Below are 25865 nucleotides of genomic sequence, written 5' to 3' on the forward strand. Positions count from 1 at the left end.
CTAACATGTATCCATCCTTCACTTGGAAGTATTTTTTTTTTTTTTTTTAAATGTCTTGTGTTAGGTTAGGAACACTTTCCATTCTGGCACTTTTCGGAAAGTATTTTTTTTTTTTTTTTAGCAATAATGCCAGTGACACTTTTCAAAATGGTGAGACACACTTCTCACTTTTCAGCATTGAGCACTGTCTTAATATGAACTGGATTAAAATGAGGCTTAAATCGGTAAAGACTGTGATTATTATAAAATACTTTACTCTTTTCTTGACAGCTTGACATCTGATTCCATAAAAGGGAAGATAACAGTTTAGTTCAGTACATGGTGCATGTAAGGAAACAGAAATGCAAATCTTCGTTTTATTCCTCAGGTGTCACTGATGAACCATATTTCATTTTCTTAAAAAAGTCAAGCATAGATGTTTTTGAGCACTAATATTTCCTAGAACTGTCATTTCTCTCACTTGCATGATAATTAATCCTCAGCAGTTCTGTATATTAGACAATTTTCTAGCTATTAGTCTTATGTCTGTGGGGTTTGGTAGAAGAAGGAGGAGTAATGGGAAGAACATTGTCAGGGATGGGACTGTTATTTTACCTTTAAGTTGTTATTTTTGAATGAAACAAAATTAAATAAACTGCTCCTAATATTTGAATATTGTAGAGGGAGAAGAAACTTTTCTTTATCATCCTAGGTTTTTTTGGCTGGTCCAATAATTAAATCTATATGAGACAGATTAACAAGAGAAAATAACCAAATTTAATACATGCAGACACATGGAACCCCACATACATGAGAAGTTCAGAGACAGAAAGGGAAAATTACATGTATATATACATATATGTCATTCTGAGCTAAAGATGAGGTAAGACACCATGAGACTTTAGAGGATTATTGCAACGTGATAAGAGAAGAGGTTCAGTATTTAGTATTTTGCCCTGCCCTATAGATAGATCAAGAGGGTTATCTCTAGTAATATCTTATTACGGGCAAGACCCTTCATTTAAATTTTTCTAGGTAGTTAAGGAGGAGCTGAAATTTCTCTTGAGCCTGCAGGGTATTGGTTACTTTTAGCTCAAAATAATCTGCATACCTAAGAGACACATCTTGGGGTGACTCATTCTGAACTCCTACAATATTGAAGTATATTATACAATAGAGATGTTTAGTTGCCAAATTTAAATGGACAAAATACATCCACATAGCTTTGAATATTTAACCACCTAAAATATCATCTTTAATTAATTCAAAGGGCATTTGAATGTGACATTATACATTTGACAGAAGGCGACACACACAGACATAAAACCACTCACAGTTGACAGATAATGTTTAAATCAGATGCTTAACATGTGCATGAGAAATGCAACTCTAATAGACTTGGTTTAAAAATAAAGTTAAATCTGAGACCTGAGCACAAATCTGCTTAGAAATTCCTGTAGCACCCAACACCTTGCTCACTTACATTTCAGTGTTTCTACTTTGCATATTGTAAACTATAAAATCATTAGCTAACTTTGCAAGTTCAACAAGAGTATGTGCTTAAATCACTGTCTCATTTATTTGTCCCGTCATTAAGCTACATCTTCCTAGCACTCCAGTCATACCGACTACATCCTGGGTTTCCCTGTCTTGGACTATACTGTTCTCTCTGCCAAAAAAAATTTCCTCTTCACTCTTTGCATCTAAAATCTACCACACTTTACTTATTTCATACATTTGTCTATCAAATCATTGTTATTAGTCTGTCTTTCCTTTCCCTCTAGATCAGAGATCAGTAAACTTTTTCTGCAGAAGGTCAGAATAGGTATTTACATAACAAAAAAAATCACAAAATCTCAATTGATCATATTTAAATAATCAAATTTTATATAACACAGACTTACTCATGAGATAAATGGATCTTTGTATCTGATCTCTGAAAATGTCTTTTTACACACGATAGGTACTGCCAAAAACTTATATCAATGCACAAGCATATAGTTTTAGGTCAACATATCTATGTCTTGGTAAGCATATAAAGAATCCTATTAGATTCTTTGTATTTGCCATTTAACCTGCCATTACATTGAAGATTAATCAATTCTAATTGAAAGTTAAGTCAAAGCTCCTCAATTGCATATTTGTTGCAACCCATTGCAAATTCATGTGGGGATGGAGATTGTGCTTCTTATTTTAACTTCTATAGTGCTAGAGTGTATAAAATAACTTGACATTACTTGTGATTCAAACAATTTTAATTATCTTCAAAATGAATTTACTGCAGTATATGTTTTACATATAAGTACCTTTTTTATCTTATAATATTATGTTGATTTTAAGATACATTATCAAGTCTATAGCAAACACTGATTTCAAAAGTAATTCAGTGTTCCATAAGAGTGGTCAAGGGTGCTTTTTCTCATTCAGCAAAATTTCATTCTTGGCTCTGAGCACAAAAAATCTCAATAAAACTTTGCTACAGCTAAGCTATCCAACTGCTGTGTGGTAGGGCAAGTCAGGATATTCAGCTGTATTTTTGACAAAATTTCACAGAATGACAATGGTTCCACTAACAATAGTGAGTAAAGTTCAATAACACATGATAGAAACAAATATTTTCCACAAAGCACCTGCTGATGTATAATACAATAAATAATCTTAGGTTTTGAATATCTCACACTTCGCCACACCTTGTAAATTTGTCCAACTGATTTTTTTCTGTGCTACATATATTTTATTCATCATTAGATGTAATGCTTCTTAGCAGATCCCATTTCAGATTTTACTAAATTAGTATTTTTTCAACTTCTTTGAAAATATTCTTGCCTGTTCTGTTCCACATAGGCTATCCTATCCTATCCTATCTCATCCTATCCCATCCCAACCCATCCCATCCCATCCCATCCCATCCCATCCCATCCCATCCCATCCCATCCCATCCCATCCCATCCTATCCTATCCTATCCTATCCTATCCTTTCTATCCTATCCTATCCTACTCCATCCTATCCTACCCTACCCTATCCTACCCTACTCATAGAGAATTCTTTAATCACTTCAAAATTAGCATTGCTTCCTCAAGTAATTGACAGCAACTAAGCTTTGTTGGTAACATCTGTTAACTCATGAAAAAGACAAGGAAACACACTCAAAATCATTTGCCTTTTAAAAAAATCACTATTGATGTAGCTCTCAATGTCTTCAACTTTTTGAGTAACTGTACTTGCTGAAAGGCTAATCGTCTTAAGTTTATTTTCTCTAGACCCATTTTATTTGGCTGTTGTAAGCAAACATAATTTAATTAACTCAAATCATCAGTAAGTGGTTTTCTCTGCATGGCTAACAAATGAGTCATTCACAGACATACTTTGGTCACAGCCTTATTTCCTTTTTTAAAAACTTTTTGTAAAGAAATTCTGCTGTGATAATATGCTCCATTTTAATTTTCTAATTCTTCTGACTGTTGCTTTCCTATAAGTTAGAAGATTGTAATGAGCGCTTGGTCTGGTAATATCAATGTGTATTGTATTCTTTCTGTTATGGGCATAGTGTCTTTACATAATAAATACAATTTGCTATTTAACTTGATAATAAAATAATTCTTGCTCAACTGGGCCTTAAAAGTGTGGTGTGTGAAATCTGACAGTCTCTTCTTTTCTTGATTTGACATAATGGGCATGCATTGGTAGTAAAAATAAAGAAAACAATCTATGATAGCAAGGCTATATGTGCATATAGGGCGCTCAACTATGTGAGGGAAAAATATAATTTTCCCTCTGCATTTATAGGTTCTTGGCTGAGACCCTATATAATAAAAGACAGATTAAGAGGAGAAAAACGGAAGTTTAATAACTGGTATATCTCCTGTACACATGAGAAATACGCCCCCCCCCCAAAAAAAAAAACTAAGTAACTCTCTGAAATGGCCCAAGCAATCAACTTAAATATTATCTTTATCTAAAGACCAAAGAAGATGTTGGAGGTTGGGGGGTGGGGATCCAGTCATGGGAGTCTCTCAGAAAAAGCATATTAAACAAGGGTTAGTTGTTATGCAGATTTAGGTCCATAGCCTTCTCCATAAAATAGAGTTTCTAGAGATTTAGTCATTCTTCTGTTACTGGTACAGAGAGGGAGACACCCTTACAAAAGATTTTCCTCTTAAAATGTAAACATCCTTGCATTAGGTTAACTTCTACAGTTTTCAGTGTTTTTTCTTAGTCTAGGGTTTCTTAAAAATAATCAACCTAAAAGAATTCCTATGTTAAAGAGACAAATTTTGGGGTAGTAAATTCTTCTCTTCTTCAATATCCTGCATAACTATAATTTGCAGTACATCGAACAGCAATATGAAATCCTGAGAGACATAAGATCTCTGTCACTACTTAACTCTGCTATTACAGCAACAAAACTTAACAATCTCTGAGTTGGATTTTCTTAGCTCTCTTGAAAAATATCTTGCTTTTATAGATTAAATGATATTAAATCCTTTACTCCATATTTTAAAATCACATATGTAAGAAATGTGTACAGTATAGATTCAATATTTTAAAAACAGAATGTATTCTATGTCTTGAGGAAAATTAAATGGATACAGACATCATATTTTCAAGAACTTGATAATTATTCTGGGTTGGTAGCTTAAGATTTGTGTATTAGTTCATAAATTTATTAGCATTTATGACATCTATTAAATATCTTTGTATTATAGCAAATTTGTGGTGTGGTGATGTCACCGTTGGGGCTGATCAGAGTTTGTTGTTGCCCTAATAGTAAGGGTGTGGGAGAGGGATAACAACGGAGCAGACATGTAGTTAACATTTTTCCTCGATTCTTCCTCAAATGATGCAGTGAAGAATCACAGGTCATTGAGATTCAATAGTTTGATTAAAAATGTTTTAGAAAGACAAATAATGCCCCAAGGAGGCACATTGTCCCAGCACCATAACCAACGCAAAGGGGTCAGAATGGCTACAAAAAGGCAAACAGTCCACAAAAGTCCACCAAAAAGAGAGAGAGAACCCAAAAGGGCAAAAAGGGAGAGGAGACCTGAGGGCAAAAAGGACCCAGAAATGGGAATGTCTGCCTTATATTTGGGCCATAATGGGTGGTTCCAAAGGTATTCCTAGGTGATTGGAGAGTGAGGTCATTTTGATTGACACTTAGCTGTTATAACTTTGATCATTGGGGTGTTTTTTGGGTGGTCTCTAGCATGGGCCCCTATTCCTTTGTTCCCCCTTGTCACTCACATCTGACTAGTTACCTAACAGTGTCACACACAGGGTAGATTTTGACATCAGACAACTGCGAATTCAATGCAAGCTATTGAATCATTGGGTTGTGAAAGCATTGAACTGAAAACCCCTCCAGTGTTATCAAACTCAAAGGGTTCATTTTGCCTGCACAAGTCAATAGCCAAAAGACACATGAACAGAAGTTTGCAGCAAAAAATGTAGAAGTTTATTTAAGGAAATGACACCAAGCCCAGAGAACACAGGTGAGTTAGGGCTCAAAGACCTGGCTCTCCGATGGCCTTTAGGGGATAGATTAGATAGGAGAAAACTCATTAATAACTAAAGGAATTGGGGTTGTGAGCTCTACTGATTGATCAGGGCTAGGGTAGGAAGCCATTGATCATTGCATCAGGTCCTGATGTCAATCATGGTGTCGTTCTGTCTGGTTTCGTGAGGATGCTGGTAGGGTCCATCTTCCTTCATGAGTGTGAAGCTGCAAAATGTTATCTTTAGTTTGAAGGAAACTCTGTTTCTGCAGTCAACAGACCTAAGGCTTTGTTCCTGAGACCATTTGATGGTGACCTTAAGGCTTAATAATGATTGAGGGAATGGTCATGCAGTTTGCAGAAGGATAAGAAAAGATGCAAGTGAGCCCAAGGCCAGTTTGAATCAAGGGGAAAGAAGAGAAAAAGTCGTTTTAAAGAAGTAAAGATTTGCATCGTTACACTAGCTTAATTTCAGTCATTTAAATATTTTAAATTGTCCTTTATAATTCCATTTATATAGTTAATGGAACTCATAAAGGTAACACTAGAATGTAAACTCAATGAGAAAAAATTGTTTTACTTTTTTATTCCCAGTACCTAGAGCTGTGCCTATCACATTAGAAATGCTCAATAGCTATGATGTCTAGAAAAAGATATTTACCCAGGCACTGTTTTATTTACCACTTAAAAAATTCTATTTTTTTCTCTTCTAAAGCCAATGAAGGAGGTTGTAAGATCTCACACTCCCATGAAAGAGGCAACAACTGTGGAAATCTGGATGCATCCTCAACCACAGGTAGGTAGGGAAACACTTGATCTTTCCTCTTTATTCTCTTTGATTTTTATGAATGTATGAGGTAAATTCTTAAGTTGTGTTTCTCAATTTGTTCCATGAAGTTTCTTTGGGTGGTTTTGTGCTGGATTCTAATGTAACAATGAAATAGTAAATATGTATTTCTTTCTAGTATAGTTTAATAATAATAGTGAGGTTAGTTTATTTGTTGGATAAGGTACACACATTCCTCAAAAAGTATCTTCTAAATGATTGTCTATTTGATTGAGGTTTAAATCTAGTTTTGAGATCATGGATCAAAAAAAAAAAATTGAGAACTGTTGTTTCAGGATATGGCTTAAGTGTAAGGTTTAACATTGTTAAAGGAAAAACGAAGACCCAAAATGGCATAATTTGTGCTAAAGGCTCATGGTACCAAACTTAGAATTAATACCTGATCTAATTACAATTTCAGCCTCTCCCAGAAACAATCTCAATTAACTAGTCTGGAATTTTCTAGTCAAGCACCTGTAAAGTAATCTTTCGGCATGGGTCCCTTCTATCCCCCAATGAAGGAAGAGACTATCTGCATGATTAAAACCCTTTCCCTTTTCTTCCCCCAAAGAAAAGGTTTCCCAGACCAAAAATAATTCTTTACTTTTATTAATACTCCCTTGCTCCATACTTTTTTTCCTGTAAAAACTTCCCACTTTGTAAAACCCCTTAGAGAGCCTTTCACTTGTTAGATGAGATGCTGTATGATTCATGAATCACTTAATAAAGCCAACTAGATTTTAAAATTTACTTGGTTGAATTCTGTTTTTTTAACAGTATAAGGCATTTTTATGCTAATTTGGCAACTTGTAGTAAAATCTCATTAAAACACATCAGTTCAAGGCAGCTCAAAATGTGCCTCACAAATACAATCAAATTTGTTTTCTCAGTAAAGGCCTTAAGGAGACTTTAAATATGGAGTGAAAAGACAATTGTCTAAACCTTCATATGTTATTTGTTATTCTGTGGCTGATTAACTTAAAGTTGTTAATAAGTTAAAAGTTCTGAATCTGACTCCTTGAGTGTCAAACTATGAACAACAAATTATACTCTACCCAGTCATTTTCAAATGCCTTTTATTTGCCCAAAGGATATAGTTTTAGAAATTATAGATAAATAAATACATATCTATGTGTATATATCTATGTATACACATAGATATATATGTATTAGAAAAACAACCCAAACAAAATGAAAAGAATATCACATTTGTTTATTATTTATTATTTCATGTGTGCTTCTGAAATTCATAAAAGTCATGTGTTCTGTAATAATATTCTACAATATTTTACAGAGTTAATTTATGCTTTTTGGGAAAAGTTACAGAATTAATAAATGCACTATGGGAAGAAATGATTAAATAAATAAATTCAATAAACCCAGAAATGATTAATTAAATAAATTAAATAAACCCAAAAACTTTCCAAATGGTTACAAGTTTTAAATTCTTCAAGTTTGAATTAGTGAATTTTTGCCAAACTTTAAACTGACTTTCAAGTCTTGTGCCTCTGATTCAGTCTCAAGAAAAGTAGTGAGGATATGGAATACGAAGTGATATAATTTACATCTGTATTCTTGATTAAGAAGCTATTATAATTTACATGATAGCAATTTTAAAGAAAGGTACACAATTTTAAAATATGTACTTAAATGTCCAAAAATTTCAACTACTAGTGTTATATGAGGTATGCCTGGAATAAATAAACGTCAGATGGAATTAAGCATTGTTATGTGACACCCTTCCTCTGTGAATGAGAACATAATCTATCAACAATATTTTTTAGCTAGTCAGTTTACTTCTGATTGTATTCTACTAAGTGCAGCATAATTAAGTCTACTAGTTTCTTATCAATTACTGATTCTTTTACTGGTTTATGAACTTAAAATCTTGTTAGAGATACAATTGTTTCTTACATAGTGGGTGCTTTTTACTTGAGGCTCTTTTATTAGGTAAGTCTTTTAAGTATCTGACAACTTTAATTGTCCTTAATGCCTGAGATTTCAACTGAAATTTAAGATACATCAAAGTGGTGGGTTACACTGTATACCATTACTATGCATATGATGTAGATAAAGACTTTTTGATAAACATTATGCTTGCCTCTGAAAGTTTAAAGGAAATATTTGTTTTGTAAATAAGCTTTTATAGTTCCTTATAAAATATCGCATATTTAGCGAGATAATCAATATTCATTTAAGGGATGTAAAAAGAAATAATCTGAAAATAGAAATGTAGAAACTATGTAAACTAGAGTGTAACTTGAAAAAAAAATAATTTCTGTTCTTTAAACTTTTTGATAATGCTCTCCTCAACCATTTAGGTGCGAATTAATTAAAATTCATGATACAGATAGTGATTTTGAGAGTTTATTTTTTTAATGGGAAAATGTAATAATGGTGTCCCATAAAACAGAATGGTTCTTACTTGTAAAAGCCAACTATTCAGATAATTAAAGTAACTTATGAACCATGAAATCAGAGGTCAACTTAGTCCTTGAGTAAAGAAAATAAAAGTGAATTGTTCATTTCTTATAAGAAATATCCTTGTAAGTCCTTTAGCATTTTTGTTAGAATCTTTAGAAAATATTTTTTGTTTCGAACATTATGTTTATGAGATTCATTCATTTTATTGCACATAGAATAGTTTGCTTATTCTCATTGCTATATAATATCCACTATAACACCATTTATCTCTTTTAACTTTGATGAACAGTTAGACTGATTATAGTTCTTGGCTATTAGAAATGATGCGGTAGTACGTTCACAGGTAGGGTACGTATCTTAATGTTCTGAGTTAGTTAGATTTTAAAAAATTAACATGAGTTTTAAATAACATTAGAAAATAAATCAAATCATCCAGAACACCTTTTAAATGTGCAGGAACCACTGAAGTCATAAACATTCACTGTACCTAACATCCTAGAATCTGCAGAGTTCTTAGGAGAAATAGAGTTACTCAGAAATGGTGGCTGATCATGGGAGGGAGGGGAAAATTTTTCCCTCTTTTTTATTTTATTTCTTCTAGCTTGTCTAATAATCAAATTGACATGAGACAGATTAACAGAAGAAAATCATATTTAATTACATATGTACATACAGGAGTTGTGTAAGAATAAGGGACCTAGGATAAATTGAACAGTTGAGGTTTTATTTGCCATTAAGGACTAAGGAGGTAGTGGTTTGGACTTCAAAGGGAAGGTAGGTAATTCGTATGCAGATGAGAAAGATCAAACATTTGGTAAACAAATTCTTTCTGAGTTACCCAGAAAAAAATGAGACACATAAAAGAGTCTAACAGACTGTCCTAGGTTCCTCCCTGCCTTCCACACTTACTGCATATTAAAATATAGATAACTAACAAGATAGCTCCCTTCCTAGAGCAGATTTTTCTATATGAATTTCTTTAGGTGGGTAAGGGGGAGATAAAGGTTCTTCTTGTGTCTTATTTCTTAAAAATAACCAGCTTAAAATAATCAATATCCAAAAAAGGCATGGTTTGGGGTAACAAAGTCTGCTCCCCCTTAACCAGCTCTTCACAGCTTGTGTACCTATCCTAGTTGGCTTGGAATTCTTATTTTTTTTTTTGTAATTAACCAATTTATAATGACTCTATCTTTTCCCCTTACATAATAAACTCTTCCCACTCCTGCTTCCTTGTTCCAGATTCTTAGTAATTACAATGCTCAGTGAGATAGCAAATCTAAAACTGAATAATATTCTTTCAAAAACTTGGAACAAAATAAAGCTAGGATATTGTTTTGGGTCTTTTCATTTTTTTATGACTTTTAATAGCAACTTATTTGCTTGTGAAAAAAATTCTTCTACTAAAAATTCATCAGACGACAGTCTGATTATGAATATAGACTCTAACTTGACTACCATTGTACTTAATTTAATACAGATATTTTGTAATTATGACTTATATTCATTGAGAAATAAGTAGCTCAGAACAATAGTATTAGGCAACTGCTGTAGAATGTATGAGGGTGGGGAATGGACCTATTGCTTGACATTAATTCTCCAAATTTTAACATCCACAGATAGTGGTTCATATGTCTCCCAAAAAGAACATAGTTGACCTGTGGCACAGAAAGAAAATAAAATAGTGCAAACATTGAAGTGATACAAGAGAAATAAGGAGAGTAGAATCAAATTTTCCTTTGAAAAGATGATGGTAGTTATATGTGGCAATAGATTTTACTTAACATAACTTATATAAACTTACTATGTATCAGGTAGTCTCCTAAGCAATTAAAATATTAACTCATTTAATTCTCATTACAAACCTATTATGATACCTGTTAGTATTTTTAACCCTGTTTTACAGATGAGGAAGTTGGGGCATAGAGAGATGCTAGCAAGTATCAAAGATGGGATGCAACTCTCTTGGTCTGGCTTCAAAGCCCCTTTTCTTAATTTTATGATAATTTCTCATCAAGAGTGAACAGGAAAAATAGAAGGTGGTCCCTAGGATAAGAAATACTTTAAAATGAGTCTCTTTCTGGTGTTAAACTAACACAATTTTCTATTCTGCTAGAACACTTGCACATATTTGCATATGATAAATTAAGATGACCTCTTTATGATGTTGGAGTGAAAATGAAAGAACAATAAGACATGCACACCATAAAGAATATGAGATATTGAACCAAGCAGAAAAATGCAGTTTTTAGAAGTATTAAATTTACTATGATAATCCTTAATGAAAATCTTTCTTCAGGATGAGAAAGGCTAATTAACAGTAATAAAATGAGAGAATTCCCACAGTTTTAAAGAATTATCTTGTTATCTTGGAATAGCAGCTAACAGAATCACTAATTCAATATGTTAACAGTAAATTCATTTGATGAAGGAATTGCTATGCTAATCTTATATTTTACCATAGCACAATTAAGAAGTCCACAGAGGTTTGGCTAATCAGTTTTCACAAAGTAAAATCAGCTCTTATAATTCTTTTATATTCTAAATGGCATACAATCCTGACAGAGCAAGTCACACAAGTTTGAGAGTTTTTGTTTTGTTTTGTTTTGTTTTGTTTTTAAATAAAACAACTTTAAAGGAAGTTTTGATGCTCAGGTTAAGAGCCAATGCCAATGTCTTTGCTTCTCTTGCAAGGAAAAAAAAAAAAAAACAGAGAAGTCAAGAAAATGACCTTTCTAAACTGTGCGTAACAATTGAATTATCAAATGTTAGACTACACTTAGGAAACATTTTGTGTGATTTCAATGCGTGCCTATGTCTACTGGGTGGGACACTTGATGTTTCTTCTTTAGCAACAAAAATATCTTGAAAAAAATTCATTGGGGTCATGAAACCACATAATAGTTTGCAAAGTGCACATATCATCAACTTCCTTTAGTTGCCCGCCCCAGTTTTACTCAAACGATAGTTTTGTTAATGCTTTTAAGATATACACTTATTTAAAAAAAATAGTTTTGGAAACCCACACTTCATAATTCATGTTTTTATGAGAGCCCAAAACATTTATATTTTGGCTCAAAATTCAGGATGTGTTTATTTTTGCTGTTGTTGTTGTGATTTTTCTATGTTGTAGGAGAAAGTGTATGTTCTATGAGAATGTAAGCTAACTATTATCATGGAGGGATCTGAGATCAGAATTTTTTCAAACCTTAACCTGGGAACTTTTGAGAGTTATTTTTGTCTTCAAAGGTTATGTTGTGGAAGGCTTTAAAATGTCAAGTCAAGTTTAGATATAATTTTTTTGCACAATAGAAAGCCTAATTAAAAAAAATCAACATGCTCTGATATGACATCGTATATAAGTGTAGGGTTTTATTTTTAGACAAATGGAAAATACTCAACATTGTTTTCTGACTGGAGTCCTAAGATTTAGCCATTGTCTTTGACCTTTAGTGCTATACTTTACTTTTAATCATTAATAAATTTTATTGTTAAGTGACTACTAAAGGCATCATACTAGGTTCTCTACAGTAATGATTTCCTTTTCTTCAGTCCTTATATCAGTTTTGTTGAGGTGTATCTAGCTATTAATATCCCCTTTTTTAAGATGAGAAAATTGAGGCTCGGAGAGGTTAAATAATGTGCCTAAGGTTGCATAGCTTGCAAGTGTCAGATGGGGAATTCAAACATACATGTTTTGATTCCAAAGTTCATTATCTTTCCCCAATCATACATTGCCCCCCATTCGTAGTAATATTCATAATGAAGGGGACCAAAATTTTGCCACCTCAGAACTGTGCCTTTTGGGATATTCATTTTAAGCTGGCTATTAAGAAATAAAAGAATCAGAAAGAACCTTTGACCTTCCTCCTTTCCTTCTTACAAGAGTCAAATGGAAAGGCGTGCTTCAAGAAAGGAATGTTAACATATTCACCTTAGTTTGGTAAATAGAGAGGCTCCAAGCAGGAGCCTGTTAACTAGATCTCCTCTATATCCTATTGTTTCTGGGTTGCCTGGCAGGAATTTGACTGCCATGTGTGTTCTGCTTTTCCTCAGCTGTCTGTAATTGCCTATTTCCTTTGAAAGCTCAGGCCCCTGCCCTTTTCTCTTTTGTTCATAGTGGCATATAAATTCCAACTGCTTGATGTGTCTGGGGTCTCATATCCAATGATACCCCTAGCATGTACAGCCATAATAAACTTTGTTGTTTTTCTCCTGTTAATTTGTCTTTGTTTATTGGATTATTAGCCCAGCTAGAAGAACCGATTATTAAAAGGTGGGAATTAAAAAAAAAAAAAAAAAACAGCCCCCACAATAAAGAATGTCTCTTCAGTGAATATGCATCCCAAGTGTGACCTACCATTCCACTAATTCCCACAGCACATTAGTGAATCTTGGAAGCATAGTAGATTTGTGTCTACAGATAAAAAGCCTATGAGCATCTACAACTGAAAAATGCACGCTTCAACAGATGGGGACCATTCCTCTGGAGCTCTTGGACAATAAAATATTACCAAACAATTTTGAAAAGAATTTCCTAACTATGATGTTAATATCTATTGATTATTTACTATAGGCTTTAAAGTAGGAAACACATATAAACTTTAAATAACATTTGGTACAATAATAATTTCAATGAATAAAATATAGATTCTCAGTTTTCAAGATATAAAGAAGACATCAAAGATGAATATACTTTTGTCATATGAATCATTTCTTTACACAGAGTTTGGATTATAATTTGTCAGCCTGCATGAGTCCTCTATCAATGCCTAGCACCCAAGCAAAACAAATTGTGTTTATAATCACAAATGAACCCTTTTTAATGGCATTGAAATCCAAGTGCTAAAAGCTTATCACTTGGTTTATCATGTTAGCTCACAAGTAAAGCACACTGGGAATTAAATGTAGGCCACATGAGAGGGAAATATACATCAGGAATAGGTGGGTCTAAAGCTGGGGTACCATTCAGGCTAAAGATATGATCCTCAAAGGAAAGTTGTCAGCCAAGCGAGTTAGAATTCCCAAGGGGGAATATAATAAATTTGAATTAACTTGCAGAAGCCAAAGGTCCTGAACTGGTATAAGGGATTCTGTAGAAAAGATATTTAAGCAGTACTGATATTCATGGTCAGGCAACCATATTATTGGGTTCTCTTTGTAGTAAGACTCCAACCAATGGCTCTCATATTAACTATATGTGAAGTCTGGGACCAGTGATAAAGTATTTGAATTTGTTTCTATATCTGTGATATGGGGATATTTATATAATTGTCATATAATTGCTCTGAGGGCTAATGTAATACATTCTAAAGCAAGCACATAGTGGATGTTCAATAAGTAGATATCTAATTTCTTTTTTTTTTTTTTTTTGTTCTCCAATCCCAACTAAAAATTGAAAGGTAAAACAAGAAGCGAGTAAGATTCCAGGCATATGAGTTGGGCAAATGAAATTGGCACTAGTAAATATGGACATGCAGATGCCTATGGATCATCCTAGCACATTAAATTCTGCACTTAGGTAGTGTGATTTCTGGGCATCTTAAAGTACTCCCAGATATGGTACAGATCAGTTCAGGCCCAAGGTAGAATTGGCTTTCACATTCTGCCAACTATACATATAATAGCAGGAAGTTTCTTAGTGTGATTTGGAATTTTCACTTCATGATTTTGGCAGATAACAATCTAAATAGTAAATCTGTCATTTTGGGACTTGTTTGTTTTAGAAGACATTCTGTCTCATGTACAGCAATGTCAAATTGCTCTAAATGTTAGGGCCCAAAAGTCAGAAAAGCAATGATAGAACAATTTAGCAGGTTTCATGCTTCTAAAACTTTAAAAATTTTCTTTTTCTGTTTTGTTTTCTGTTTTCTTTGACCTTGTAGTAGATAGTCCTTATCCTCTCCTGCTATTTCCTCCTGATAATTCCTCTTAGCATACATTGTAGAGCATCCTCATCCCTCTGTAATTTTCCACCCTTTCCTATGATACAGAGCTCTTTTTTAGTTAACTGAAGTTATTGAAAAAAGAGTAGGGCGAATGAAGATTTTCTGCTATAAGAGAAGAAAAATAAATTTTTCTTCTACCCTTCTAGGTTCTTCTGGTTGATCTAATAATAAAATTGATATGAGACAGGTTAACAGGAGAAACAAACCAAATTTATTATGTATGTACATATGGGGGTATCCCAGGACAAATTGGGCAGTTGAGACTTATATACCATCTTGAACTTAGGAGAAAGAAAGGTAATGGTTTGGATTTCAGAGGAAAGGTAGGCAATTCACAGGTAGATGAGAAAAAGCAAACATTTAGTAAACAAATTTTTGTCCAGCCACCCAGAAACAGTGGGACACAGAGGGGAATTTAACAAACACCTATTGCATGTTCTTTCCTGTCTGCCACAATTCATATTAAAATATAGTTATCTATGATGATAACTCCCTTTCTGGAGCAACTTTTCTTTATCTGAATTCTTTTAGGCAGGTACTGGGGAGGTAAAAGATCTTCTTGAGTCTTTTGTTTTTCTAAAAAACAACCAGCTTAAACAAATCGATATCCCCAAAAAGTCATATTTTGGGGATATCGATTTGTGGCAAAACTCTATTTCCCTTCACTACTGATATTGAAACTCTCACCATGCTTCTGCGAAGACCTTTTGTCAGGTTTGAGGTATCTTAAAAAGAATTCACAAGAATGAGTTTCCTTAAATTTCATCTTCATATTCTTTACAGTAAGGCTGGAAAAAACGCATCTCCTGGACTACTGTTGTAAAATTTCATCTCTTTCCCCTCTCCTAAATTTCTGCTATCAGTCCATTCTCAGGCAGCTACCATATTTTTCATTTTTAAATTTCAACACTGATTATGGATGGTCCTACCATTAAAAAGCTCCAGCTGTCTCCCATTACTTATTGAAAGAAATGTAGTTGCAGTCACACTTCTCCATGTTTTGGCCCACACTTTCTTCTTGATCTTTCTACACTTTTCTTTCTGGTTAATTGATTAATATATACTTATGTTCCAATCAAACTAGACTCCTTGCTTTTCCTTCAATGTCCTTATTCTTTCATTCTCACTTATTTGTATATAACTTTTCCTTTTCAAATAATGCTCCTTCCCTATCTCCACCTGTGCTTAACCATTGGCAGAGTATTCATCTTTTAAGCTTTCATGTGAAATACTTTTCAACCCATCCAACTACCTATTATTTCTCCATTCTCTGAGCTCCTATAGCACTGTGTCTATACTTCTCAAAGTTTTATCATGCACACTCTTACATTTCAAATATTCATGCCCATATCTTATTCTCCCACCACAATGTTAGTTTTTTGAGAGCAGGGATGGTTTTCAACTCATGACTCTACACTTAGTATAGTATCTTGAATCTTGCATTCACTAAGTGCTCTTCAGTGCCAGGCACCTAAACACTGGTATTCATATACACTTTTCTTGAAGAGATTATGTATCATATTGGGTAAGAGCTTGCATTTTAGAGTCAGATAATTCTTTGTTTAAATACTAGCATTGTCACTGACTAGCTATGTAATCCTCACCAAACTATAATAGCTCTGCATTTTATTTCTATCATTTGTCATGACAATAATAATATACCTCATTCATCAAGAATTGATGTGAATTATATACATAACCTATATAAAGTACTTAGGACAATATCCAGCACATAGTAAATATTTAATAAATGTTAATTATATGATATATTAATATATATTTAAATTTATATGTATACTGTTTCACCTATTACGCTCCAGGCCATAAATCAGTGTTTTATAATTTAATGCAGTTTTATGTATTTCTTTATCCATTCATTTTCAAAAAAGTCCATTTTGCCCTATCCTTAAACCTATGTTATCTCACATAGGGGCATTTTTAGTTCAAAGTCTCTAAAGAGGAAGATTACTTAGCCTCTAGAATAACTAATTCATTAAACTTTGCCCTTCTTTAGCGACAGGTCAAATGTTAGGACTTAATAGAACAGAGACCCAAGAAGCAAAGCTAACTATTTTCCTTTCCATCCATCTGCACTGCTGCTCTTCAGAATTTCATCAGTGTTTTTGGTACGTGAGGCTAAATCTGGAACACGATCAAATAAACTTTGTTGCTTGGAGGCCTCAATAATTGACATCCTAATTAAAGCTACATTTAAAAAATCAGCTATAATTAATTTGCTCAAGACTATCAATTGATCTCTTAAAATGCTCTAGAAAAGAATTTTGGTGGTAGATTATTTCTAATGTGCCTGTTAATAAACTACTTTTATGTTTTGTGTATTTACAAAAATAATGGGACTTTGCTTGCTATGCGTGAATACTAAAGGTACACAGGAGATTTAGTGATCTGCCTCTATAATGAACATGTTATATGTACCATGAGAGATAACTGTGAGAACCTCTTTGGCTATTTTTTCTCACCTTTATTGAGATATAATTGATATATTACATTGTATAAGTATAAGGTGTCCTTTGTATTAAGAAAAAAATGATTACTGTAAGGAAGTATCTTAAGCTTTCTGATGTAAGAAATAAGAACTGCAACACCCCTGCCTTCCTCCCCTAACCTCCTTCCCTATGGACCATGGGGCATCCTGAAGGAGGATCATATCAAGGTATGTTGAGTTAAGGCAAAATGAATATTCAGTCACACATCTGTGCTGAGTCTTCTTTGAGGCAGTGATGCTTATTTAGGTTTTTGCCACTTGAAGGCAACATTGAGGTCACTTAACCAACATAGCATGTATTCTTGATACTTTAAGGAGATAGTAGTAGATAATATTTATGGGAGAAGGATGCTAAACAAACAAACAAAAATAAAACTGTAGACTTTTTTTGATCATTGACGGTGTCTAATATATTCACTTCTACAAGAAAATAATTGAATGAACAACTGCAACAATCTCTTAAAAGTTGTACTTAATCACAGAACATGTGCCCTAGACATCATTTAACTTCGCTCTATCTAAAATGGTTATGTCTGGCAAATTGGGTGCGATTTGAGAATTCTGTGGGTGTCCTCCACCAACGCAATTGTCTTTCTTCCTCTTCTCTTTTGCATCACTGCTGATGGTTGGCGTTGTTGTTAATATGTAGCATAGAAACATGTTGGGCTTCTATTGATATTTTTCTATTACAACAATTTTTAAAAGCTCCCTTGTTAGTTTGAAAGGGAGTTTTACGACATGTCAAATGCAAAAAGCATCTTTGAGGGTTAGCTCTTTGAAGGAGATATAATTTACACCTGTACAAAATGCACTTTGCTCTAAATGAAGGTAAATAAATTATTTGTACTATATGCTCCACTCTTTCTGCTTGCTCTAATATTTTCCAAAGAAAGTTGTTTGTACTGTTTTTCTTGCTTAATTGTCACTTAACACAATAATTTTTTTTTAAAGCATTTATTAAGTGTTTAATTTGTGCTAAGTATTGAGGCAAATACTGGCAATATAACCATGAAAAAGAAAAAAAAAAGATAAAAATACTGGCCTTGATTTCCAACTCTGACACTTACTACCTTTGTGAGCTTACAGTCTAGTAAGAAAAAAAAAGTGTCAACACTAACTATAAAATAAGATAGAAAGAAATAGGCACTAAATGTTTGAATAAGTATGTGTTATGACTATGCAAAAGAAGTGACTACATTTGACTGGGAATGGAAATCAGAAAAGATTTCTGGTTCATAGTGGCAGTGGAGATGTAATTCAAAGATAAGAATGGTGAGAGTGGAATTAGGATCAATGATTCATTTGCTAAAATTAAAAAAAAAAAAAACAGTGCTTTGTATTCAGCAGACTCTCAATCAGCAGTGATCGTTATTTCCTAAGCACTCACACACACAGAAACAGCTCAAAATATTCCTATCCCATTTAACAAGATACCGAGTTGCTTTTCAGAGACAAACAGACCAAAACTACAGTTCATGCAGTGGAAGTATGTGCAGAGGAGACAACTTTGATCTCTAGCTAAACCGGAACCAAAGTTTCGCCTCCCACCCACACTCAGCCCCTCTTCCCCAGAACCAAAGGACCAGGATATAACCAGAACTTGAACACTGGCACCCTTTCAGAAATGAATGGCCTGTTGTTCAAGAAGATCCAGTACTGACGCCTCTTACTATAAATGGCCAGGTTCTAAGGTCCTAGAATTCAAATTCACCTCACCAATGCTTCCACATACCTGTTCCCCTAAACTCTTAAAACCCCGCCCCTAAACCCTGCATCAGGGAGTGAGGGGCTTTTGAGCATTAGCTTCCTATTCCCCTGAGTGGCACCACTCATAATGTAATAGCCAATATTTCCTTACAGCAATTCTCCATATTTAGTGTTTGGCTCTACTAGTACCAGTGGACTAACTCTTTCAGTTCGGTAACAGTACTAAGTAGCAGAATTGGAAACCAGATCTCCTCTTTTAAGTAATAGTTTCTTTCTACTTTTTTTTTCTTCCTAAAGATAGTATTCCCTGATTAACAGAGTTGTCTAAATATCAGTAAAAAAAAAAAAAAGTTTAAATTAAATTGGATCAATTTCAGATTGAACTGGATTATCTTTGTTGCCAGAGAACTTGACAGGGTGGGAGTCCAAAGAAGGACCCTGATCCTAGAGCTCTGATGACCAGGTTCTTGTCTTATACCATGAGAAAGAATTCAAGGACATGACAAACAGCAAGTAGGAAAGCACAAGTTTATTAAAGCAAAAGTACACACTTAAGAGAAAAGTGTGTGCAGCTCAGAGATAGTCTGCCCAGAGTTGTCCAAATTATGGGCTTTTGCTTTCTTAGGGGTGGGGGATGTCCTAAGGCTATTCAGCCTTCCTCCAAGTCTTGGCGTCTTTCCCATGCAACCTGGAGGGTAGGAGGTGGTCCAAGGCCATTTATCTTGTATCCTGGCCTTGGCTCATTTTTCACGCTGGGGTCTCACACTTGAAAGCAAAACAAGAAGAGGGCTGAGTAAGAGACTGAGTAAAAATTCCAGAGCTGCATCCTGGAGGGGAGAACTTCCCTAGGCTAATTATCCTGCTTCACCTTAAGAACTTACATTTTGGGGAACAAATACATGAGAGAAACAAGTTAAATATCAAAAAACATTCTTGATTGTCAGGTACTGAAAGGTTAATTGAACCCAAAGTTTAGAAGAAATCAGAGTAACCTTTTGGGAATATCACACACACACACACACACACACACACACACACACACACACACACCCTCTTGTGTCCTTTACAATATTTTGATTCAGAGCTTTTATCTGAAAGTACATAAAGTTTCAGAGATAAAGAGGTCAAAACAGGTGAACTCTCAAGCAGACTGGTTTTTTGAAGTTTAATCCTTAGAACAAATATTTGAAGCAGGCAAATAAATGCCCCCAGTTAATCTACATTGTGAATATAACTTGGGAGCACATTTAGTTTTAATAATGAATAGGTAAAATTTACATGCCAAGCATCTGCAAGTTTGCAAGTGACTATATATATTATTTTCTCTGTCATACATACTGACCCAGGATAACATTGGCTTCACTCCATGGAGTGCCCTTAGAACTCCTGCATTTGAATTCTACTCCTTGGCTTTTCCCCAGCTTTCCTCTGCTTCTTTTATTTCATTGTCAAGTGTAACACCTGATCCCTGCATTGATCCTATGAAATGTGCTAGTTTTAACTTCTTCATGTGGATTTTTTCCCCCTTATATCACTTAGTGTAGCAAGGTCTATAAACGATGTAGATTTCAACAAATTATAGTCACTGTATTCACTTGTATTTATTTTCTGTTCAGAAATATATTCTCTAAGATAATGCCCCTGGTTATGCTAAATAATCCTAATGCTAAAAAAAAAAAAAAAGAAAAGAAAAGAAAAAAATCCTGATGCTGTTAGGTTTCCTGGCCTACATTATTTATTTATTTATTTTTTAATTTTGAACGAAGAAGCCTGTTTTCATTGAAATAAAATTTCCTTGTGATTGTTTAGTCTGTTTTACATCCTCTTGAACATAATTTAGAGGATGTACACCTTATTTTGAATAAGAAATACCACCTAAATTTAAATAGTATTACTGTGATTCTTTAAAAAATCTAATCTATAATTCAAATTGTTACATTTCTGAGGCTCTGTATTCCTTGGAGAGAGAAAGTAACATGTAAGTGTGTGAAGGTTTTAATGATTGAGACCATGGGAGCTTTACATTTATTTTTATACTTTCATAGATGCTATAGTACAGAGGTTATTAAGATACAGTAGCAGCCTACAGAAAAATTCTGCTAATCATTATAATTTACAAAAATGAAACAAACATATCCATTTAACAAGAACATTGCTCTATCATAAAACGGAAAAAATAGATATGTATATTTTATAAAAAAGACTGTATGCTTGAAAGTGAAACATGTAAATAAGCGGTTATAACAAGACAGTACAAATAATACCATAATAAAATGAAATAGAAATTGACTGAAAAGAGACATGGAAACTATGTTACACCTGCTACTGAAAGATTATCATTTTAATTACCTTCTCATTTTGGTGTTCTCAGTGTTTAAGAGCATGTAGTCTTATCGACCTACAACCAAAAAATGGTGATTTAGATTTTTATTTTTCGATATCTGCTGGTTTGTTGGACATTGAAACTTATGTTTTAAAAAATCCAACATATTTTCTTCTGTTAACCTGCCTGAAATACTCAAGCAATAAATGTACATTGAATGATCTCGTGACCTCAAAGTAGTTAATGATGTTTCCCTGGTTCTCTAACGTATGCTTAGGGAATACTTTAAAACCTGGCAAGACAGAGAATATGGGTACTTAGATTTGGGGGATTAAGACAATATATAAGAAAATTAAATTCTCATTAGTTATTTGATGCACTCTTATTATCTAGTGGTGTTGCAGTTTGGGGAGATCTAAATCCCAATGACATAAGGGTTTCCTCATTTCTTCCCAGCCGATGCAGCAAAGGATTACAGGTCAGCAAGATTTAGAAAAAGTAAGACTTATTAAAAGAATATTTTAGAAAAGGTGGGGCATGCTAAGGAAGGGTATAGCCCTGTAGAATTTGGGAGATGAAAAGATAAAAGATAGAGTACACTCCAAGGGAGGAGCAGGTTCTCAGCGAAGAGGGCTGTAACAAAGCAGAAGTGAGGAGGTCAGTTTATATTTGGGCTGTGATGGGAGGTCCTAGGTGATCAGTAAGTAAGATTACCTTAACTGACAGACAGCTGGCTGCCATATAACACTTTGCCTACAGTGCATGTGCTTCCCCAGAATTCAGTCTGTTATAATTAGATTCATGAAATTGTGCATAAATATGTTATTATGATAGTATAATGAGGCTGGGGTTATGGGCAGGTTAGGGTAGTACTTTCTGCGTATGAGTCTGAGGCCAGATTAAACTAGCTATAGGTTTATGGTGTTCCAGTCCTTTGTCTCTCAGAAGGCAAGAGGGATTCATTAACTACCAACGGGGTGTTTTTTGGGTGATTTCTAGGCTGGGCCCCGTTTCTTCGTTACCCTATCACTCATGTCTGACTAACTACTTAACAGTGATACTAGTCTTATAATAACATACAAGTATGTGACAGGCAACAAACATGTTTTATTTCTTCTGTTATGTTGTTGTAGCCGCCAGCCCCCGATACACACATAGACCACCAGAAATCAGTGAGTTATAGGAAACACACTCTTTATTCAGCCAGCTGGATCTGCCAGGGATACGCAAACCCCAAATCAAGCAGCCCCGAAATGTAGAGGTACAGGGTTTTTAAGCCCTAAACCACCATTCTTCATCCTGTTTAAACACACAAGTCTATTTTTCTTCTTTTTACTGTCAACCCACAGGTCGGTTGTGCAAGCAGGGGCACAGAAGCAGAAAGCTTATTGTTAGTGTTATGTTCCCATGGGCGATAGCCAAGCAGTAATTTTCCAGCCAGCACATTCCCCACTGGCCTTAGTGGAAAATCATATCCTTGATTCTTCATGTAGAATTTGCTCATAACTTCTATTTTGTATTACTAAAAGTTTAATAGAATTAAATCTTTTTCTTATATATCTAAACAATAAATCAAGAAACCATGGGCCAAAAGTTAACAGGAGGAGGAGGAGGATTAAAGGTCTAGCTACAGCAGATAGGAGGGTTGTTAGCCATGGCGACCAATTGAACATCCTATGAAACTAGTTATCTGATTCTAGTCTTTGTTTTTTCCTGGCATCTATTTTTTTTTTCTGTACTAGTAATAAGCTTTCTCTAATTATTCCAGAGTTATTGTCATAGAAGCAACAGGTTTCACTTAGAGCCATACATAATCCGTCTTGTTCTAAGAATAATAAATCTAAACCTCTTCTATTTTGGAGGACTACTTCTGCTAGTGAATCGACTTGAAGTTCTAGCCTGTTGATGGTGTCTTTTAAGGTCTCGATATCCTTATCTATCTGTATTCCAATTTCATGTAATTCATTTTCTCCCTTGATGAAAGCAGTAGTATCTACAACTGCAGAGCCTGCTATTCCGAGTCCTACAAGAAGGTGTATTAAGACTGATATGGCCCGTTTCTGTAGCCTGTCCTGGTGGAAGAAGTGGACTCTGCCTTCTGGCCCATTGTAAAGGGACACTTGGGGGAGTACAAAGACTAGGATACAAATATTAGACTCACTTGAGTTGAAAAGATCGGATGCAGCACAGTGAGCTCGCTTGCTATCATATGCTAACCAAGTATTATTTGGATCCTTATAGTATTTACTCCCTAAGATAGGTACTTTGATAGTACGATTACAGTTATCAAAGTAGCATGACTGTGCCAAAAGCTTGGAATAGTTCTTTGAAATTAGGCAGGTTCCTTCTTCTTGTATGCTTCCTAAGGTGAGTCGGGGAGTTTCCCATTCACAGCCTCATGCGCTGCTGAGCTCAATTAAGTTTAGGGGAGTTCCTACCCTGACATAGTAAGGGGGTTTTGGGTTTAGGCACAACCAGCAATCTTGTCCTTTGTCTAGGGTGGTCTTATTTAAGACCTTGTATATTGTCGTTAACATAGTTATTAATGCTCCTTCTGGCTCTGTTTGTGGCTGGTCAAATGCCCGGGGTTTAATAGCTGTTAGGCTACTATCTGGAGGGGCTAGAGCTGGAGTTGGAGTTGCTCTGGAAACAGAAGTTTTCTTAGGTGTAAGACTTTGGAGTAGTCCTAGAACTAGAAGTGGTTTGTTGGGTCCTATAGGGTTAGCTTTCCTGGGAGAGTCCTTAACCTGTATAGTAAAATATAATCCTGAATCATACCTGGTTTTATATAATCTGATACCCCATGTCTGTCCTGTGAGCCAATAGTGTTGTCCCCCAGTGCTACCAGTGTTGATGGTGATTATGATAGGATTGCAAGACCCAAGAGAGCATGTGGAGGGGCTTGGTCCTCTTATTAATCTAATATGATCATCATTCTGATTTTTTTATAATTAGCTATAGTGCAAATAGTTCTCACAACCCAGTTAGCACAAGAAAATTGGCCTTGTCCCTCACATCCAAGTCCCATATTACCTATACAGCCAGATGTCCCTGGGTAATGTCCTTGAGGACAAATATAGAGTCCTATCCCTAAGAGGCTTTTCTCAGCCGATAATATGCCACAGCTGGGTCCCCCCTTGTAGCCTAAGTATGCTCCTCTGCCTAGGAAGGATCCTGATCCAAGGTGGTGTCCGGCCGTTGCAATGGTGAGGAGATCTCTGGCAAGCTGGCACAAGTCCACTCGGATCTCTGGAGTACTGTGGCTGGTGATGTTCTGGGCAATGATTTCACTGGTCTCAGTTACTATAAGCTCCCATACTCTAGGCCGATGTATGTTTCTGTATGCCTGGGCTAAAGAGGGAGAAAGGAAGAAACAGAGGGTTCGACTTATGTATGCTTGAGTCTTAGTCTTAAAGGCCCGTCTTCCTGAGCTGTTCACTCTCATGCTGCCTTAACGTGGGAGTGATGAATCAATTTTAATTATTTCAAAATGAGAAGCTAGTGGTTAAGTCATACTCAAATGGGAGATTCAGAGACTACTTTTGAAATGCCAAAGGAAAAAGGGACTGAGGCAGGAGACCACAAGGTACCTCTAAGGTCTGCCCATGTGATTCCATCTATATTCAAATTTGAAAGCAATACTTCTGCATTTGCTCTCTCTCCACTGAATTTGGTTTCACTTTGGGTAGGCTATAAAACATATTCAGCCCTTAAAATACATAAGCTCTGTAAACAGGGAACACCCACGTTTGAATCTTAGTTTAGTTCTTAGTAACTATACAATATGGGGAAGAAAAAAATAATTTTCCTTTTACCCTTCTAAATTCTTCTGGCTCATCTAATAATCAAATTAAATGAGACCGATTAACAGGAGAAAATAACCAAATTTATTATGTATAAACTGTCGGGGATAAAAAATTATCCTCTACCTGTCAAGGTTCTTCTGGCTGGATGAATAATCACATTTACATGAGATAGATTAGTAGGAGAAAAACAGATTAAAGTTTAATAACATGTATACCTCCTGGATACATGGGAGAAACCCAGGAAAGCTGAGTGACTTGCCAAAATGGCAGAAGCTATCATCCTAAATACCACCTTCAGCTAACTATAAAAGAATGTTAAGAGTGGGGAATCAGTTATGGGAGGTTACCAGGAAAAGCATGGCCAGCAAGGGCAAGATTGTTATGCAGAATTAAGTCCAAGCCTTCTCCATTCACAAGGAAGACAGGCCTCATACAGTGAGGGAAATACCCTTACAAATGGAGATTTTTCTCACAAATGTAAATGTCTTTTACAAAGGATAACTTCAATTTGATTTTCAGAGCTTCTCCCACATCTGCAGTTTCTTAAAATTAACCAGCTTAAATTAATTAATATCCCAAAGAGGCATATTTTGGGATGGCAGAGTCTGCGCCCCTTCAGTGCATAGAAGGGTTTCATAAAAATGTAGTGAGAGAGGAGAAGAGGCATCTGAAAGTAAAAATAGATGCAAAGGAAAGGATCTGCAAAAATAACCGACTCAGCTGGTTAAAACTGCTCTCTCTTCCCCCATTCTGCCCTATGCTCTTCAGTTAACATGTTTTCCACAGCTGCATCCCCCGTCTCAAGGATTCTCCAGCTCCTTCCCTATTTCAGTAGCTGTGTATGAATGGCAAG

At 34.9% G+C, this 25865-nt stretch overlaps 1 protein-coding gene across 7 annotated transcripts in view; it reads left to right on the forward strand.

The window, feature by feature from the left end:
- LOC105304012 (protocadherin-11 X-linked) overlaps positions 1-25865 on the forward strand; it is a 751649-nt gene that overhangs the window by 323849 nt on the left and 401935 nt on the right. For 5 of the 7 annotated variants that reach the window (XM_011377909.1, XM_023521954.1, XM_011377910.1 and 2 more), the window contains exon 3: positions 6191-6271. The exons of the other annotated variants lie outside the window; for them this stretch is intronic. In XM_011377909.1, the coding sequence (XP_011376211.1) occupies positions 6191-6271 (81 nt within the window). The remainder of the gene's footprint in view (positions 1-6190; positions 6272-25865) is intronic. 7 annotated transcript variants of the gene reach the window in all.

This window comes from Pteropus vampyrus, unplaced genomic scaffold (genome assembly GCF_000151845.1).
Source record: "Pteropus vampyrus isolate Shadow unplaced genomic scaffold, Pvam_2.0 Scaffold325, whole genome shotgun sequence".
NCBI classification, from domain to species: domain Eukaryota; kingdom Metazoa; phylum Chordata; class Mammalia; order Chiroptera; family Pteropodidae; genus Pteropus; species Pteropus vampyrus.